Source organism: Bidens hawaiensis, unplaced genomic scaffold (genome assembly GCF_021521415.1).
Source record: "Bidens hawaiensis isolate Kalapana, Puna unplaced genomic scaffold, B.hawaiensis_p1.1 tig00001575_1, whole genome shotgun sequence".
Lineage (NCBI taxonomy): Eukaryota > Viridiplantae > Streptophyta > Magnoliopsida > Asterales > Asteraceae > Bidens > Bidens hawaiensis.
Genome location: NW_027491088.1, coordinates 3,410,237 through 3,430,910, shown reverse-complemented (window position 1 = coordinate 3,430,910; position 20,674 = coordinate 3,410,237). Strand labels below are relative to the sequence as shown.

At 35.4% G+C, this 20,674-nt stretch overlaps 1 protein-coding gene and 1 pseudogene across 1 annotated transcript; one reads left to right on the top strand and one right to left on the bottom strand.

Annotated features, from left to right (window-relative positions):
• The first annotated feature begins 10,785 nt into the window (after window positions 1-10,785).
• LOC143588110 (inactive protein kinase SELMODRAFT_444075-like) lies at window positions 10,786-16,453 on the top strand. Its single transcript, XM_077069215.1, has 10 exons — window positions 10,786-10,859; window positions 11,747-12,320; window positions 12,413-12,567; window positions 12,663-12,757; window positions 12,837-13,861; window positions 13,936-14,096; window positions 14,214-14,290; window positions 14,374-14,521; window positions 14,605-14,754; window positions 16,184-16,453. Exons 2-10 carry the CDS (start codon window positions 12,128-12,130, stop codon window positions 16,397-16,399), a joined length of 2,220 nt encoding a protein of 739 aa, XP_076925330.1. The 5' UTR covers window positions 10,786-10,859; window positions 11,747-12,127; the 3' UTR covers window positions 16,400-16,453.
• A 345-nt stretch (window positions 16,454-16,798) lies between these two features.
• On the bottom strand, window positions 16,799-17,429 carry LOC143586185 (PRA1 family protein F3 pseudogene; annotated as a pseudogene).
• Between the last annotated feature and the right edge of the window lie 3,245 nt (window positions 17,430-20,674).

Sequence of the window (20,674 nt, the reverse complement as noted above, 5' to 3'; positions counted from 1 at the left end):
TAAATCCAGTCATGTGCACCTCATGTGAGGGCAATTTAGTCTTTTTATCCCTCGGGGGTTATTTGTGTAATTGACTTAAATATCTGGTCTTTGAATAAATAAACATATTTATCTTTTTAACCCTCATCTTTAAGCATTCATACACATTTAAGTCTAAAACCACACACCAGTGCACCCACCATCACTATCAGCCACCATCATCATCATTTCAGAAACCCTAGATCTACCAACAGTGGTTTTTTTTTCTTTTCCGAGGTAAGTGGAAGAGGTAGAAGAACAGTGAGGTGGTTCCGATCAGAGTTTGGATGAATTTTGTAGCAGTGGAGGAGAAGACATCAAATTCCCGTAATTCCGGCTTGGTCGTATTCTCCGGCAACCATTTGGGGGACGCAGACCTGCAACTCCCGCAATTCCGGTCAATAACTAGGGCTCCGACCTGCCGTCGGCATTTTCCGGTGAGAAACGACAAAATCAAGACCCAGTAGTTTAGGGGAATGATAGATTGGGACTTGCACAAGCATTCAGACTTTTCAGGTAGCGAATTCCGGGTAGCGTATTCCGGCAAACGAACTTAATTTGGTGCCGCCATCTTTGTCGGGGGTAGACGGTGGTGAGTTCAATGACCGTTGTTGGTCTGGTGTGGTGACGGAGGTTGTGGATGTGGTGTTGGTTATGGTATGGTGGTGGTTTTGTGGTGTAAAAAGAGAGAAAGGAGAGGGGTGTCCAGTGGGGTTAAGGGGAGAGAGAGAGAGAGAGAGAGAGAGAGAGAGAGAGAGAGAGAGATATTTGTTTTTAAATATATTAATTTAATTTACTTCTAATTAATAAATAAATATGTAAATTTACAACACTACCCTCACATGCTTTACACATGACCAAAGTTAACGAAAAATTTTAACTGAGTTAGTAGAAAAGGACGTAATGTGAAACATTTTGGAAACACAGAATATGATTTCAGTCATTAAGTTTTTCAAATGACGACTATTGAAAAACCATGAAAACATAAAAGACCTGTTTTGTCATTTTGTCATTTACATTTGGTGATAAACTTGGCTTTTCACGACAGTATTTAACAAATCCCGCAAATGATATTTATCTCAACTGGTATTGGAGGAGGAAGCTAAAATTTGGGTCGGAGATGATCAAAAGCTCTCAAATTTAAATCCGATCTCAATCGGGTTTCATCGCAGTGGGCCTTCAGGCTGCGTGTTTTTCTCGGAACATAAGATAATAGGCTTGAGCCAATGAGCCATCCAACGCTATTTATGTTCACGGGTGTATGAATATGCATTTTATCATTGGGTTATCACGAGGAGTCGGGATTTATTCATTATTATTTCATAAACATTATTTTACAAATTTGAAGAATAGAAAAGACGAGGAAGTACATACATAGGAATTAGGGCAGAGGATATTATTTATGTTTGGTGAGTTTGCAATTAATTTCATTAAAGTTGATGCCTATCATGTACTAAATAGTTAAGACATATCGGACCACCTACCATGGCCCGTTGTTTCCGGGGTTTTCAAATATTAATATTTATTTATTCCCTAAAATCTCAAAATATATAAATACTTTCATGAAGCATATTTTTAGTCCGCATATAAGTCAGTTAGTTAATTAATATGTTCAAAACCTAATTATTAATACTAAATTAATTACGTGCAGTAGATAACTAATTTAAACAGAAACCAAAATCATATGGATGGTCCCCTTCCAAAGCAAGTAGTCCTTGCGAGAGTCAAGTCGACAAAGTTTGGTTGGGCGGATGCGAGTGGTATTGTAAAGAACAATAAAATAAAACTTGGGCTAAACGGGTTATATTGGTGTCAACTCATGTAAAACTCGTTGTGTGTTCGGATTCAAGATTCACGTATCTAGCTTGATTTTCAACTTTCGTGTCGATTCTGGATCATGTCAATTTTTTTTTTTGGGGGGGGTGGGGGGGGGGGTGTGGGGTTGGGGTGTCAGGTTTCACCCGTCAACCCGTCAACATAAGAACAAAATCTATTTAAGACGTTTGACTCTAATACACAGGTCGAGTATGTAACCGTTTGTCTTATTCCTATTATCATTACCTATATAGACAATACACCATGTAAATATTATACTATAGCTTCTTGTTAACAATCTTTTAAATCATTTTACTAGATAAACAAAAGAAAGTAGACACAAACAAGAAGACCAAATAAATATTGAGACGTGCGTGTTTATGGGGTGCTTTAATTAAAACCCAATGATTTATATTTAATTAATAAATTATTGATAGATACAAGGATGGAAGAATAATATATGTGAACGTAAAATATATTATAAAATTGAGCAATATCATTGATTCATTTCAAGAATGAGCTTGGATTATGCGTTATTAAAAGGAAATTAATATATAGAGTTAATTATATAAATAGTTAGTGGTTCATTTGACACATGATCATGCCATCATGGTATAATTAAATTCTTAAAAATGTATAAAGTTTGTGTTTTTTTTGAATAACCGACAATTTATTGTAAACGCAAAATAGACACTCCATGACATTTTATTGTAAAAGCAAAACGAGCACTCCTGACAAAGAGCTGGGAGGATCGGAAAACAAAGTTAAGACATTACATAAAAAAATACGGATAATATGACATATTCCAATAAATTGTGAAACTATTACCTGTTGAAACATGTCGACAGCCTATTGTCGAACTCTTTATCATTCTTGCATTTTTCATAATCTTCAGTGTCGTAAAATTATTTGAATAATCTTCTTCATGTCTATAGATTCTTTCTGTTCACTTTCAAAAACTAGCTTTCTTGGACGGAATAAAGGTTGCGTTTTAACACAACTGTTCCTTAAAGTTTATATTAAAGCAGTATAAAATTACTATTTACCGCATAGTTATTTCATATAACTAATCTGATTAGTCTAATCATATATATAACTCCTAGAGACTATTTAGGTAACGCCTAATCCTAAATCCACCATGTAATCTTTCCGACCATACCACCAACAACCACACAACACCATCAGCGCCACTAAAGCCCGTTCACCCTTATTCGATCATTAATCCCTAAATCAAATAGGCTCGGAAAACATATAACTAATGTTTGAATGCTTGGTTAGTTTTGTTAAATAGGTAGTGCTCCGATTGGTATGCTTAAATCGTTTAATTAAATAGATTAATCCGCTTGAATAACTTATTACAACTCATCAACTCGATTAAGACATTTTCAACTTAATTACTACCCGTCACACGTTTTACGTGGTTTGTCAATCAAACTGTGTTTAGGTCACAAGTTTCTTTAGGCTTTATAAGTTGTAAAAAAAGGTAGGCTATATGTGTAAAAGTTTAATTAAGGTCAGTACAAGTTTTGAGTTTGTACAAAACAATAAATAAAGGGTTACCTCCACAAGTGTAATGTAGCATTAATAAACTGTTTAGTAGGTTCGAAAGTTATGTGGGACACGATCCGTAGAGAGTGGACTGGGCCCACCCGCACCTCAACTGACAGTCACGACTCTGTCAGACCACCGTCAACTACCGCCGCTTATTATTTATTACCACCGCCATATTTATATTAACGGCGTGACATCAAACGGAGATTCACAATTTACATGTATACGGACAGTGTTGTAAAAAGCGTTATTCGGACAATGAGGTGAGAATTAATTATTAATCGGGTAATTAAGATCATTACTTTAATGTATAACTTTTAATTTTATATATACATGCACACATATTTATATGTAACTAGTTTTTACCCCCTGTGTATTACGGGGTTGCTAAATTATTCGCTTTTTATATTTTTTGAATTTTAATTTAATTTAATCCATTGTAAAGAAGTTAATAATATAATTCGGATTTGATAATAAAAGAGTTTTACAAATCAATGAGATGTTATAACTCGGTTTAAAAACTATTTGGGTTTGGTGAGACTCATGATCCACTTATTATTTTACTATAAATTTGTTTTTTAATTATAAACAGTATCTTAAAAAAACCGGTTACTAATTTTTAGTATATCCCTATTTTATATGTTTTTTATATCAAGTATTTGATGAAATTAGTTTTAATTTAATGAGATGTTATAGCCCGTTTAAGAGCTATTTGGGTTTGGTGAGATCTATACCCGTGAATTGGGATTAAATGCATGAAACACTTTCATTTACAAATAAAACAATATGTTAGCTTAAGAGAATGTAGGGAGATCTCGTTTACATATATTTAAGATAAGATTTTCAATTTTAGACATGCACAAACACATTTTGACCGAAAGTTGGATGGAATCTCGTTGGAAACCCCTGATTTTGGCTGGAATCTTGCCGGAAACCAATGATCTTGGCCGGAGTCTCGCCGGAAACCGTCGATTTTGGCAGGATCTTATCATAAAAAGTTGTTTAAGTCCGATTAATCCCGATTTTGTCCGAATTTAACCATTAACCGATTAATTGGTTGATTAGCCTAAAATTAATCAGTAAAGTAAAGATCAACAATTAATTGAGGATTAATCAACATATAGTCGGGATTTTTGAAACAATATATATATGCTTGGCCCATTTGTTCATAGTTGATACCTTCCGTTAGGTTGGACTGACGGAGAGTGGGGTCCTTGAACTGTAATTGAATGTGTCATTAACATTGTCACCATTGTTGCGTTTATTAGGATATTTAGATTTCAAATCTTTTGAGTGTACAAAAGGGTTTTAATACTAAAAAAAGCCACGGTTTACTCTTTATTTACGATTGTGCCCGGTATGAACATTCAAAAGATGCATTGTGCGATATGGTATCGTTTTCACACGCATTTTAGAGTGGATTAAAAGTAGTTTTAGATCATCCTAGTACTAGATTAAACATGTCATTACAATAATCAGGGCCGTTATCGAGATTTTATAAAGATTTCGAGACCCGTGTAAAATAAGCCTCTAATATATAAGTTCAATAACTAAAATAAAATTTAGAATGTGATCTCAATAAACAAAACCAAACTAACATAGCAAAAATATCAATTTTAAATAGTTACATGAAACGAGAGGTTTTCCTAGCATTGAAACCAAAGTTGTTGATTTAATCTTCGTAATTCAAACTGTCAAATATTATGGTATCTATTGATAAATAACTTGGCAATCTTACCAACTGGGTTGCATATCAAAAGTCCGATACTGAACAAGACAAAAATAACTATATTAATCAAGTTATTTAAGAATGCTTTTCATGGTAATTAAGGCAGGAACCTTTATTTTCATTGATTATCACTACTGGCTTTTGAATCCGTTTATTACACGAGATTTGTCAAATGATAAATATAAATATGGTCCGTTAATTCAATTATGATTCTCAAAATACTTATAAATTAATTTAATGTAGATTTAATGGAAACAATAAACGAGGTTAACAAAAGTACTAAAATAACATGATTTTAATAGAAACGTTAGGTGTTGATTTGCAAGAAATTTAAAAATGTATTAAATTTGCTTAGTTGGTCAAATTTCAGTTTCATGACACTTAATTCAATAATGATCAAAATTCATATTATGTTAAAACCCACTTGACAAAATGGTTCTGACCCATGATTCATGTATTACTAGAAATGAATGAGATGTTAAATTATGAATTATAAAAAATATAAGTTTGACATCTAAGTTTTAACATTTTCTTTTATTAGTATATTAAGATTAAAAATTCTGATTTCTTTAACACCATTAAATCATTTTGTAAGCTTATATTATAAGCTTATATATAATTTTTTTTAACACTTATTCCCCACCCCATACATAGACCGGCTTGACACAAGCAATAGTATTGTTTATTATACTACATAGTACATACATGAACAAATTGAACGCACGCTATGTATTTCAAACATTTAAAAAACAAAATAAAATTAATAAAGGTTAAACGATCAGCTAGGTTCGGATAGTTTAAACTTCCAAATCTAGTAATTAAAAAATGTCAAACCATCAAAACCAAACTATAAACTAGACCGGGTGAATATTAAACGGGCTAACTTACATTGATTTGGACAATTCAATATGTTTATGAATACACCTACTTTGCTTAAAATGATACTTATGGCTTGCGTCTTTTAGGGAAATTTGTAGCTGTTTTCACAAAAATGGAGATGAATGCATGGTTCCAAATTTCAAACAAATATAGCTAAAAAAAGAGCGACGTACCAAATACGTTATTGAGCAATTTCTGTGGGTCCATATTAGAGGTGGTCAAAAAAACCGGTCCCCGAACCGGTTTGCCGGTTTAAACCGGAAACCGGTTATTTAAAAAACCGGTTTTTTTAAAACCGGTTTGACCGGTTTACAAACCGCCGGTTTGTATATCGGTTATACTTTTTCGAGCCCAAACCGGTTTTCAAACCGGTTATAAAAAAAACCGGTTTTTTAAATTAACCGGTTACTAAAAAACCGGTTAACCGGTTTTTTTTAAAACCGGTTTATTACCGTTTTAGAAAAACCGGTTAACCGGTTTTTTAGTAACCGGTTAACCGGTTAAAAACCGGTTTTATGCCGTTGAGAAACGGCTATATAGCCGTTTTTTTCATTTTTTGACCGTTTTTTTTTATTTACCATTCTACCCCCACAAACATCTATATATAGTTTAGGTTGGGTATTGGTTAGAACACACTCGATTATACTACTCCAAACGCTCCAAACGCTCTAAACGTTTATTTCATACGCGATTATTTTGTTATCTCACGCTCTATTATACCACATTACCACTCCATACGCTCTTATTTCGTAGTCGATTATCATGGCCTCCCAAAGTGCTGCTTCATCCGTCAACATGGGTGCCTCGAACTCGGGAGAAACGGTCGTTCGGGTCATCCCCACGAAACGAAACCAAGATGTTTGGCAACATTTCGACCTATGCGAAATGTCTAACGGTAGCCAAAAAGCTCGATGCAAACATTGTTTGAAGTTTTATGGCAAAGATGCAAACTCCACTTTAAAAGCGCATGTACAAAGGCCCTTTTGCAATGCCTTGAAGGACGAATCGGGAAGTAGTTCGCAGCCGGAGATGACGAATCAAGGAACGGTGTTTACGTACGACCTTGAAGCGGTACGTCAACAGTTTTCAAACTTTGTGATTCAAAATACACTTCCTTTCAACCACTTCGACAACCCTCAATTCACGGAGATGATGCAAAAGTATGTTCAACCACGCTACCAACACGTAAGTCGTTCGACCCTTAGAAGAGATTGTCTTAAAGCTTGGAAAAACGCTAAATCCGAACTAATTTCATACTTTTCAAACTTACAAACTGGTGTAAACTTAACAACGGATGTGTGGTCGGTACCTAATGGTTCGCCCGACTCATACATTTGTGTGACGGCTCATTGGGTTGACCCCGAGTCGTGGCAAATGATGAAACGAACCGTTGCGTTTCAATTGTTTGATTACCCGCACACGGGTAGAAATATTTTTAAACTCTTGGATAAAGTCATTCGACAATACAAGATTGAACATAAAATCTTTTCAATTTCGTTTGATAACGCGTCCAACAATACGGCCGCGGTTGGCCATTTAAAATTAAAGTATAAACCTATTTGTGATGGAGCGTTTTTTCATAGCCGATGCATTGCACATATTATCAACTTGGCCGTGCAAGATGGGTTAAACGTGATCGAAACGCAAAGAAACAATTTTAAAAGAATGTTACGAGATGTTTTTAGCAACAATAAAACATTTTCAAGATACAAAAACTTTTGTGTAGAAGCTAATTGTCAATGGTTGGGGCCAAATTGGGATTGTCCAACAAGACGGAACTCGACTTGTGATATGTTTGAGAAAGCCATCCAACAAAAAGAATCACTAGTTGCGTTTCATCAAATTTTGTCAAGTAGGGGTAAATGTGCACCGTACGATCCTAAAAACTGGTTATTGATTGAGATCGTTACGGAGGTCCTTCAAATTTTTAAATCTTGCACAACTAGTTTATCCGGGGTTTACTATCCAACTAGCCCCATTGCTTTACCAAAAATTGCTGTCATGTGCACAAAGTTGAGTGAACTACATTGTAGGGGTGCACCTTATTTTGATATGGGTGTAAAAATGAAAGAAAAATTTAGAAAATATTTTCAACAACTACCCGCTGTTTTGACATGTGCTGCTGCGTTAAACCCCTTGCATAAATGTTGGTGGTGTTGAAGCTTTAATAGAAAAAATTTGTGATGAGCTAGAGTTAAACGACGATCAAAACCCCTATTATAACCAAACTTTAAAGAATGCTTTCAACACCACCTTGTCTAACATGTATGATGTTTACCTTACAAAATACGGGTCGTCTTCCCAAATTCATGACTCGTTAAGAGCTGTTGCCCAATCCCAATCCCAAACCGACCTTGAAATGGGGATGTACTACATGATTTGGGAAGACGCCGGTAAACGTCAAAAGGTAAACACCCCAAGCAGTGAACTTGGAAGGTATGGTGGTACCAACTTTGTGAAACACATGACTCCAGATGAATTTAGAAGTCTTGATTTGCTGGCTTGGTGGAGAGGTAAGGAGGATGAGTTTCCGATCCTCGCCGCCATGGCCAAAGATTTACTAACGGTCCAAGCTTCCACGGTAGCTTCGGAGTCTGCTTTTTCTGTTTCTGGCAGGGTTATATCGATTAGGAGGACTCGACTCACTCCACCAGCTGTAGAGATGTCGATTTGCTACAAGGATTACTTGGACTCTTTAGATAGGGCACAACATCAACGCTCACTCGAGGGGGAAATGGACTATGAGGCGGGCTTGTATGAAGACGAGGTCAATCAAGGACACACTCAACCAATGACCGATGAAGAAGCCGCGTACGACGATTACCTAAGGAATAGCTCGGGATCGGGTAGCGAAGAAAATAATGAGTAAGAAACAGCAAGTTGTTAATGTAATCGTGTCTAAGCATTCTTTAATGTTTGTATTTTTGAGTTACGAATATGCGATAACGATTTAATGTTTGTATTTTTAATGTAAAAGCTATAAATGAAAGTTATGTGTTTTTAATCTTCCAAGCAAAGAACCGTAACAACGAAAGCAAAGAATGGAGTCAGTCCGTTTTGCCTTGTAGTTACCGGTTTGCCTTGTAGTTACCGGTTTGTTTATACTGTGAAAAAATAATGGTTATTTAAAAAAAAATTAAAAAAAAAAAAAAAAAACCGGTTAACCGGTTATTAAAAAACCGGTTAATAAAAAAACCGGTTTATTAACCGGTTCTAACCGGTTCCTAAACCGGTCCTAACCGGTTTGACCGGTTATGGTTTTCATACACAAAAACCGGTTATTAACCGGTCCGGTTATTAACCGAACCGGTTTTTTTCCTGGACGAAAAAAACCGGTCCGGTTAATAACCGAACCGGTTTTAAAAAAAAAAACCGATTTGTGCACCTCTAGGTGCATCTGCTGCCATTAAAATGGAGTGAGGTAAATATTATGGTTATTAACCGAACCGGTTTTTTTCCTGGACGAAAAAAACCGGTCCGGTTAATAACCGAACCAGTTTTTTTAAAAAAACCGATTTGTGCACCTCTAACGTCAACTCCAGACAAACTGTTAAGATCTGTCCATCAACAAGACATAAGTTTATATCTTAGAATTATGCACATTATAACTAAATCAACCCCCCCCCTCCACTAACCACCATTCCTAGCTTAAAAACGGCATTATAAAATGTATTTGATGAACATCATATAACACCTTACTAAACGTATTCATTTTAGTGATAAGACATTCAACTAAACGAGTCGTACTTAGATTAACTAAATGAGTCGTACTCAGGTTAAACAATCCAGTTAAATATATCGTATTAAACACGACCAACAAACACAACTCGACATAGGGGTGAGCAAAATACCGAATTAACCGAAACGAAACCGAATAATCGAAAAAACCGAACCAAAGCATTAACCGATGGTTAATTTTTTAGTTTTAAGAAAAACTGATTTTTAGGTTTTGGTTCGTTTATCCATTTAAAAAAACGAATAAAACCGAACCGAACCGATTAATGGAACCCATGTTTTCTACGTTTTTTTAAGACGTTATAACCGGAAATAAAAATGAAAGAATCTACTATTGACGGTGATAAAAATGATGTAGGTTGGGTCTAAATTTTGAAGATGAATAATATAATGAATGAAAATTCGGACAAACTTTTAATGTTTTTTTATAAAGAACTTTGTTGAATTTTAAACTCTACTGCTCAAACACCTTTGTATTTGCTTGGTTCCACGTAACACATGTCAATTTTTGTATTTTGAATTCAATATATATGAAGTATTATATTTTTTTAAATTCTTTATTTTTCTTGTAATGTCTACTCACAATAAAAAAAACCCGAAAATAATCGAAACCGAAACCAAAAATAAACAAAAACTGGATAACCGAAAACCGATCAGTTGGTATTATAAAATAACCGATAGCTTCGGTTTAGGTTTGGGTTTACCGTGCTCGCCCTTAGCTCGACACACTTTACGAGCTCTATCTTATTCCTTAGCAAGGGTCCAAAAAGACTACAATACCAAACCACAGCACCCAAAACAAAAAAAAACCCAATTTTCAATACCAAGTTGCCGTTAAGTAGAATTCGGTGTGCATTTAATTAATAAAACTTTTTCATGTTTCTCGATAACGGTAGCTTTTACTGAAAACGAAGACGAAGGTCAGTTCGGTAGATCTGTCCACACCCAAGGGTATTTTCGTCATCCAAAATTTCCCACACAACAAAACCGTGAAGAAGATGAAAACAACACACACAAATTCATACACCTCACACCTTCACACACACACACATAGAAGAAGATAACCGTTTTTCATAATTACTTAATTAATATCTCCATTTTCAGCTTCATGAATCTGAATCCAATTTGTTCGGTAATTAATATTAATTGTTGATTTTGAATTTTTGATTTGATGTTTTTGTCGAGATTTTGTAGCGTCGAATTTGAAGGAAGATATTATTATTGTGATTGACAGATGAATTTCATTTCGTTACATTATTATTGCATGATTGTATTTGTACGTTTATTATTGTTACGTTGAGTTAACTCATCTACTTGCTGGCATTTGTTTGCATATATATATATATACACACCTACTTGATATGAAATTGAATCCGTATATTGTGATGTGGTATGACATTGTAATCTACGGTCGATATTCAACTATTCAGATGATCGTGAGCGGACACTGTTGAAGTCATATATGCGTTAAATCAAGTGATGAGATCTGTACCGTACTGGAATATACCGATACTGAAACAAGTATAACTGTACAAATTTTTTCGGTTCGGTACCGGAAACATGAAAAATGAAACCGGTACATGTGCTGATCGTTTTCGGTCGGTACCGGTACTGTATTCGGTAAAAAAAAATGCTCATTCGGTACTAGTACTGGTATTCTGTTGAAAATGCTCATCCGTGGTTAAAGCGGAAGCTACACTTTGAATGTAGATACCAGTTTCGGTATTCATTTCATATGAAAAAATGAATACGGATGTTTGTACCGATTGTGTCCGGTCGGTACTGGTACTCAGTAAAAAAAATACAAATCTGTATTTAAAGTAAAAGCTACAATCACAGAGAGTCAATCAAACTCTGAATGTCATGTCATTTGATTGATTTAACTGACAGAGTGTTTCTTTGCTCTTAATAATAATATTATTATTATTATAATTGATAACTTAACTGTCATAAGATTTGTGATTTCATCTTTTGATTCATATCCTAACAGTCAATTTGTCATAAATTTGTCTTGAACAGATCCATTGATTTGGAGACATCAGCTTCAATTGAAACTAGGGCATTGAAAATTGTGGTGTGCTTTAAGAGATCTTGAATTTTGGAGTTATTTGCTTAGAACCTTGCAGATACCAAATATCCTTACTAAATAAGGCGAATACGAACTCACTTTCCGTTTGGATTCCTTTACAAGTGTTCTACATTTTTAGAAACCACTTTACTGGATAAAAATTTCACCAGTCAAAAGAGTCTTTTCCCTAAATTTGGAGGTATTCAATTCAGCCTTTTGTTATCAGACAGCTTGCAATTTCTATGAAGAATCAAAACCTTGTGGTGGGGGCCAATTGACTCCCACAACAATAATAATAATAGGGATAGGGATCTTTAGGAGTGGTGTCATTAATGGGTTCAATGAGTAGAGAAGAGAATATGGTGAAGGTGCAAAAGGGTTCAGATGCTGCTGCTGAGAAAATAGTTGTTGCTGTGAAAGCATCTAAGGAGATTCCCAAGACTGCTTTAGTTTGGGCTTTGACTCATGTAGTACAACCAGGGCACTGTATCACATTGCTTGTGGTATTACCTGCACAGACTTCTGGTACAGTTTCAAGCTTATCAATTATTATGAAATTTAACATATTTTTGTTTTATTTTAAGAAATGTGTGTGTTTTTTTTTTGTTCCAATGTAGGTAGAAAATTATGGGGATTTCCAAGATTTGCTGGTGACTATGCTAGTGGTCACAGGAAATCTCATGTAGGAACAAGTTTAGACCAAAAAGTTGATCTTACTGATACATGTTCACAAATGATTCTTCAACTTCATGATGTTTATGACCCTAATAAGGTTTGTTTGTTAAGGGGTTACTTAATTCTTGATGTTTAGTTTTAGTTATGTTTTTGGTTAATAATGTAATCCTCATTGTGCTGATTATGTTGCAGATAAATGTGAAGATTAAAATTGTTTCCGGATCTCCATGTGGAGCAGTGGCTGCAGAGGCTAAGAAGATTCAAGCTAGCTGGGTTGTATTGGACAAGTATGTAAACCGAAATTTTTAATTTTTTTCTTGTTGGAGTTCACTTTTTTATTTTAAGTAAAATTTAACTTTTTTGCAGGAAGCTTAAACATGAACAAAAGAGATGTATGGAAGACTTACAATGCAACATTGTGGTGATGAAAAAATCACAGCCGAAAGTTCTACGATTAAATTTAGTTGGATCGCCTAAGACGAAACCCGAAGCCGAGCATCTGTTACCTTCAACAAAGCAATCATCCGAAAAGCAAGCAAAAAACAAAAACTCCTCTCTCGATTCCATTCGTGGGCCTGTTGTTACTCCAACAAGTAGCCCGGAAGTATTCACTGCAACCGAAGCCGGAACTTCATCAGTGTCAAGTTCTGATCCGGGTACTTCACCGTTTTTTGTCCCGGTAACAAACGGTTTGTTAAAGAAGGATAAATCATTATTAGCTGGAAAAGAATGTCAAGATATACACGAGTCGAGTTCGGACTCTGAAAGTGAGCATTTATCCTCAACTTCATCTAGCTTAAGGTTTCAACCATGGATGGTGGATATGATCACATCCAGTTGTCAGTCGTTTCAAAACAAGGAAGAAAGCTCACAAAGGTATAATTCTCTAGAAACTTCTCGATCTCAAGACATGTTCAGGAGGTTATCTAAACTTGATAGAGATAGTGAACACGGAAGCCATAGAAGTGATTTGGAATTTAACGGTAATGTTAGAGACGCGATATCTTTCTCTAGAAACATACCTTCCGGCCCGCCTCCTTTGTGCACAATATGTCAGCATAAGGCACCGATATTTGGAAAACCGCCAAGGTGGTTCAGTTATGCTGAGCTAGAGCTTGCCACCGGAGGATTCTCTCAAGCTAACTTCTTGGCTGAAGGAGGGTTCGGGTCAGTACACAGAGGGATACTTCCAGATGGTCAAGCTGTTGCTGTTAAACAACATAAGTTAGCAAGTTCTCAAGGGGATCAAGAATTCTGCTCAGAAGTTGAAGTTTTTAGCTGTGCGCAGCATCGGAATGTTGTTATGTTAATTGGATTTTGTATTGAAGACGGAAGGCGGTTGCTTGTGTATGAATATATATGCAATGGATCACTCGATTCTCATCTTTATGGTAATTTTATTTTGTTAACTAGAAAGTTATGTTTAAGTTTTTTTGTGTGAGACTAATCTTTATGTTATTTGCAGGACGTCATCGAGATCCTTTAGAATGGGCTGCCCGACAAAAGATTGCGGTTGGAGCTGCACGAGGCTTACGTTATCTTCATGAAGAATGCAGAGTCGGTTGCATTGTTCATCGTGACATGCGACCGAACAATATCCTAATCACCCATGATTTTGAACCTTTGGTATATTCAACTTTTAACTACATGAGTGTGAAATATAACCCTTATTGCTCAGTTTTCTAGAATTGAAATATGGACTTTTAATAGCTAAAAACTCAAAACCCTTTATTTTTTTACAAGGTTGGAGATTTTGGTTTAGCGAGGTGGCAGCCTGATGGTGACACCGGAGAAGAAACAAGAGTTATAGGGACATTTGGGTTAGTCTTTAATGAAATTTGTATCTTCTGGTTTGTGAATAGTAGTGGCAATAATAATAATACTGTGTGCATAATTTAATTAGATACTTGGCACCCGAGTATGCACAAAGTGGCCAGATCACCGAGAAAGCCGATGTGTATTCCTTTGGAGTTGTACTGGTGGAGCTTGTTACGGGACGAAAAGCAGTGGATCTTAACAGACCTAAAGGCCAACAATGCCTCACAGAATGGGTAAGTTTAACGCAAACATGATGAGTTAGAACATTAAGACAATTTTTTTGTTTTTGATTTTGGGTTTTTTAATATGTGAACAGGCACGCCCATTGTTGGAAGAAGATGCCATTGATGAGTTAATCGACCCACGGTTAGGGAACTCTTTCTCGGAACAAGAGGTTTATTGCATGTTACAAGCTGCTTCTCTATGCATTAAGAGAGATCCACAGTTGCGGCCTCGAATGTCACAGGTATTATTACATCGGTTTTTATTAACTCACAGCTTTTGATTCATATATTTCACAATTTTGGAGAATGTGAAATAACTTGTACAATTTAATCATAGAAAGTTAAACAATATAAGAGCATCTGACCGTTGGTTTCTCCTTTGTCAGGTGTATTTCAAATCACTATTTTCACTTTTCTGTAGAGTTCTTTGACACACAGTAAAAGCACTTTACAAATAAAATGACAAGGAAAAAGCTAACTCATGTGAAAACTGGTAGTCAGACCAAAAGTTGCTCTTATCTGTATTTTTATACTTTTGGTACAGCATGCTTACCACCTTTGACCCAGCTCCCCATGCCAATGTGCTGGATATTAGCAAACTTAGTTCCGAATGCGTTTGTAAAACAACGTCCCCGTTCGCTCAAATACCCGTTTTATACAATTACCCATTACATGTTAGTTTCGCTGGTATGCGCGTTTATAATCTTATGAGTGGGATTTACCATTGTTCAAAATTCAATCTTATAAACATCAAATACTAAACCACACTTATATTCGTTCTATGTTTACTATATGTTGACAATTATATATTATATAAATATATTGGCTTTGACGATGGTAAATATAGTGGTGTTCAAAATAGGATATCCGAAATTTTGAATAGTTGATATCACCATCCGATATTTTGAAATCCGAATTCGTGTTCAAAATTTCGGATATTCGAAATCCAAGCTGATATCCAAATTTTGAAAAAGGTATTTTAAAATATTTCGGATATTCGAAATATCCGAAAATTATCCGGAATATCTGAAAAATTATCCGAAAATTCTGATGGATTTGGATTCAGATTTTTTTTTGAACACCCCTAGGTAAATAGAGATGCCCAAACTGGCTCCAAAGCCCACACGTATTCGGTTTAGTCAATAAAAAGTCAATCGGTTTACAATCGGGTTACCAGTTTTGGCCAGCTCCAGTTTGGTTTAAACCTTTTTGGAACTTGTTTCAACTGAGAATTGTAAACCAGTCCTGAATCTCTGGTTTCTATAGGGCTTCAGTTTGGGTTGGGTTGTAAGTTTGGCTTGGCTACCCGTTTTCAGTGTGCACCTCTGTTGGTAATGGGTTGTAAGTTCGGTTTGGTTAACCGTTTTCAGTGTGCACCTCTGTTGGTAATCGTTTTCAGTATGCACCTTACAAATGATATTGGTTTTGAGTAATGGGCAGGTATCACTTAATAAGTTAATACATACCCTTCAAAAAATTTATAAACAGTCATTTAATCTCATACCCATCCCATACCCGAATACTAGTATTACACGTCATAAAGGTTCGAGTTTTCAGCCATCCCTCAACTATTTCATGGGCCAGCCCATGGGTAAACTTTACTCTTAAATTCAAAATTTGTTCATTTTTAAGGAAGTTGACAAAGTATTTAACAAAAAAATTGTTTTTAAGGTGTTGCGCATACTGGAAGGGGACATGATAATGGATTCAAGTAGCGATGTCGGGAACCGAAGTGGTAGGATCTATATGGATCACCAACAGAGTCCAATGCGAGATTCACTAGTGAACGAGTTGAGCAGCAAAGTTTCTCTAGACTCAACACGGCCTTCTTTTCGCCAGAGAGAAAAGACCACCACCAGACGGACTGCACGTGAAGACCGAAGGTGATGCTGCAAAAACCTACATGCCCAACATGACCAACCTTTATGGCTCATCATCTTGTATGCTCTCGAGTTTTGTCCTTGTACAGGGCATGATTAGTTTAGTGTTTTTGTAATTCATTCCAAGTGAAGAAACCAAAAACCGCTGCACGAAGTGTTGGTGAATAATAAAATAGGTTTATGCAGGATCTAATCATCCAAAATTATGAACATTCAAACAATAATCACTTTATTCATTGCATAATCGCCCATCGATTTCAAACACATGACCCAACAATACGCGTAAAACCGGATATCAACACACATTAATCAGCAATTGGTGCATAACTACAAATATAATTCGTGTCTAAAGATTCAAACAAACAAACCGAATCAACAAAACCAGAAACTAACAAAAGAACGAACACGAAACACAGATCACCAATTACCTTCTACTACGACGAAGACGCAACCAAATACCCACCGGCTTCAGCGCCATCTTCATCCAAAAACAAATCATCCGTCCGTCTCACAACCGAGTGAGCCAATACTACCACAACCCCAATCAAAACCGCCACCAAAATATTAACCGTAGCACCAGTCAACAAAAGCAGCACAAGAGTCACAACAGACAACACAACCAACACCACACGGTCATCAACCACACGACCGAAAACCACCAACAGCTCATCACGGAGAAAGTACAAAAACAGCCACGCGGCCATCAACACCACAAACACAATCAACGAGATCGGGTGCCATAACAGACTCAAAAACAGAATAATGAGCATAATAATGGCGTAGTTCATACGGAAGTAAGCTATACAGGTTTTAACTCTCGGGAAGGCTTCTGAAACGCTGTGTGGGAAGTTGAGTGAGTGGAAATTGAACATCTCTTTCCATGGGCGGCGAGTGCCGAGTCCGGTTTTGATACGGGATTTGGCGCGTGAGAGGAACTCGAGATTGGAGCCGCCGCCGGTGGAGGTTGGGATGGTGCCGTAAGTGGTCATTACGGCGGCAAGGGTATGTTTTAGGGCGGTGGGTAAAGAGGAGTGGATCACGAGAGGAAGTAAGTGTAGGCGCGTTACTGGTATGGAGTATGGACTGTTTAGTTTTGTTTTGTTTTGTTTGTGTGAATAATAAAAGGTTATTATTATTATTATTATATGTTGGATTGGATACTTGAGCTCCGGAATCGCCTCGAAACTAGGCCAAGTGTTGTTTTTAAATATGTTTTGATTAGATTAGATTAGATTATATCATAAGATTTAAAAATTAAACCGATTGGATGGTAAACTATTAAATCAATTATAGAGAAGTATTATTTATCTTTATATGGGGGTGTAAAGTTAAAATACTGGGAGACAAAAATGAGAAATGAAAAAATAATTTGTTACCACACAAAAAACCTATAAAAATAATAAAAAAAGTAAAATATTTCTGTCATTATTCCCGTTAAAAATATATATATATAAAAAGTTGACGAAAAGACACGATACCGAGATCAAAGACACAATGATGAAAATGAACAAAAGACATTATACCAAAAAAAGACACAATAGATCGCAAAATATAACACAATGCCGAACAGATTAAAGTATAGCACATTGTTGAGTAATATAACACAATATAAAGAAAAAAACACAATGTCAAGAAAAAACAATTAATGACGAAAATAAACACAAAATATAATGATAAATAAAAAGACACAATGATCTTTTTCACTCACTATTGTGTCCTTTTTTTGGAACGAGAAAGACAGTGGAAACATTCTATTGTTTTTACTTTTTTCGTTTTGTTATTAAATTTTTAATTATGATTTTTTTAATTATTTTTTTTTATTTTTTTGTGAGCTTTTTTTGTATGACTATAAATTCTTCTAATTTTTGTTTCACTTTGTAGTATATCTTGATCCTCTGTATCTAATGATCATAGTTTTCAAACTTTTCTTTGAACGTTTATTTGATACATTTACGGGTTATTGGCCGATCATATCATTTTTATTTCTTGAGTATGAAATCGTGAGGTGCTAGGCTGGCACGTTTCCAAAGGGAAGCTCGTACATCAATTCACCCTCGCCCATGAAATTGTCAATTATTTGTCAAATGTGAGACTTGAATCTAATGCCTATCATTTTCTAATTTTTAAATAAAGTGTTTTTTCATGTGACTAAAATTTTTGCATTCTATAAGTTTTGAATCCCCTGACCTCAACCATATTTAGTTAATCATGTTTAACATAATTTTTATCCAATATTTAGTTATTATATAGATATGATAACAACACATTAGATACACCTAAATTCATTTATTAAAAGAACACTAACATAAGGCTCGAGCTTGATTCAACCTTTTATTACAACCAACGAGCAATTAAAGAATAGTCTGGCTTGACTACGCTCTTAATTAGAATGTTAAGAAAGACGTGACCCTGGGAATCTTGTAGACACAACGTCCATGCACCTTTCAAAGTATAACTCTTATGGTATCATAAAGACCGACACCAAAATCTTGTGACATGCACCACAAAAAGGCCAAAAGACCACCCTTAAAATTATCAACCTCTCCACGAAGTGACGAATGTTACTATTCGACATTATGCTAATGACCCAACTCAATAACACACACAAGTACACAACTACTATGGTATCTACTTTACACTCACTTGTAGTTTTAACAAAATATAACTCTTACAAATTTCTGCAAGCTTACAATTTTCTTTCAAAATAAGTAGCTTAAAACCTCATATTGTATGTTTACCGATTTAATATGTAACCTTGAGTCCTACAAATTAATGTAACTATATTTTTAATTTCAAAAACAATAAATGAAACACTTATTTGAGAAACAAACCTAATAATTAAAATCAATAACTTATTGACAATAAGCATAATTTATTAAAGAAAACCTTAATGTTGTGACTAGAGGTGCACAAATCGGTTTTTTTGAAAAAACCGGTTCGGTTATTAACCGGACCGGTTTTTTTTATCCAGAAAAAAACCGGTTCGGTTAATAACCGGACCGGTTATTAACCGGTTTTTGTCAATGAAAACTCAAACCGGCCAAACCGGTTTGGACCGGTTTAGAAACCGGTTAGAACCGGTTATTAAACCGGTTTTTTTACAACCGGTTTTTAATAACCGGTCTAACCGGTTAACCGGTTTTTTTTTTTTTTTTTTTTTTTTTTTTGCTTTAGGGTTTAGGGTTTAGGGTTTCGTTGTTAGCATTCTTTGCTTGGAAGATTAAAAACACATAACTTTCATTTATAGCTTTTACATTAAAAATACAAACATTAAATCGTTATCGCATATTCGCATAGGTCGAAATGTTGCCAAATATCTTGGTTTCGTTTCGTGGGGATGACCCGAACGACGGTTTCTCCCGTGTTCGAGGCACCCATGTTGACCGATGAAGCAGCACTTTGGGAGGCCATGATAATCGACTACGAATTAAGAGTGGTATACTCGAGTATGAAATAAACGACTACGAAAGAAGAGCGTTTGGAGTTGTATAATCGCGTATGAAATAAACGTTTAGAGCGTTTGGAGTTGTATAATCAAGTGTGATCTAACCAATACCCAACCTAAACTATATATAGATGTTTGTGGGGGTAAAATGGTAAAAAAACAAAAAAAAAAACGGCTAAAAAACGGTCAAAAAAAAAAAAAAACGGCTATAAAGCCGTTTGGTAACGTTCGAAAACCGGTTTAACCGGTTAACCGGTTATTAAAAAACCGGTTAACCGGTTTTTTTATAACGGTAATAAACCGGTTATTTTAAAAACCGGTTAACCGGTTTTTTAATAACCGGTTATTAAAAAAAACCGGTTATAAAAAAAACCGGTTATAAAACCGGTTTTGGCTCCAAAACGTATAACCGATACGTAAACCGGTTACGTAAACCGGTCAAACCGGTTTTTAAAAAAACCGGTTTTTAAAAAACCGGTTTCCGGTTGAACCGGCCAAACCGGTTCCGTAACCGGTTTTTTTGAACACCTCTAGTTGTGACTAGTCAGTAGGGGACGGTTTATGGTGGCATATACCATTTTTATTTAAATATGTAATTTAATGACATTTGACCTAATAATAATCAAACTTAAAATTTCCCCGTTTAACTGTTTTGGTCGATTATAATTATCAAGGTAACCCATAGAAACCCATAGAAAGCAAGTGTATTACTAGTTTGAGAAGTAATATAAAATTATCGAAATAACCACAATTATTTTTAAAAATGCTCTTAAAACAATGAATTATTTTGTTAAAATTTTGTAGGCATTTTGAAGCCGTTTTTTCGTTTTCTTTTTA

Excerpts from the sequence above, each read along its gene's own strand:
- LOC143588110 (XM_077069215.1), top strand. The coding sequence starts at position 12,128 with ATGGGTTCAATGAGTAGAGAAGAGAATATGGTGAAGGTGCAAAAGGGT. Across the intron at positions 12,758-12,836 it reads AGCTGGGTTGTATTGGACAA|GAAGCTTAAACATGAACAAA; the intron begins GTATGTAAACCG and ends ACTTTTTTGCAG. Across the intron at positions 14,097-14,213 it reads CCCATGATTTTGAACCTTTG|GTTGGAGATTTTGGTTTAGC; the intron begins GTATATTCAACT and ends TTTTTTTACAAG.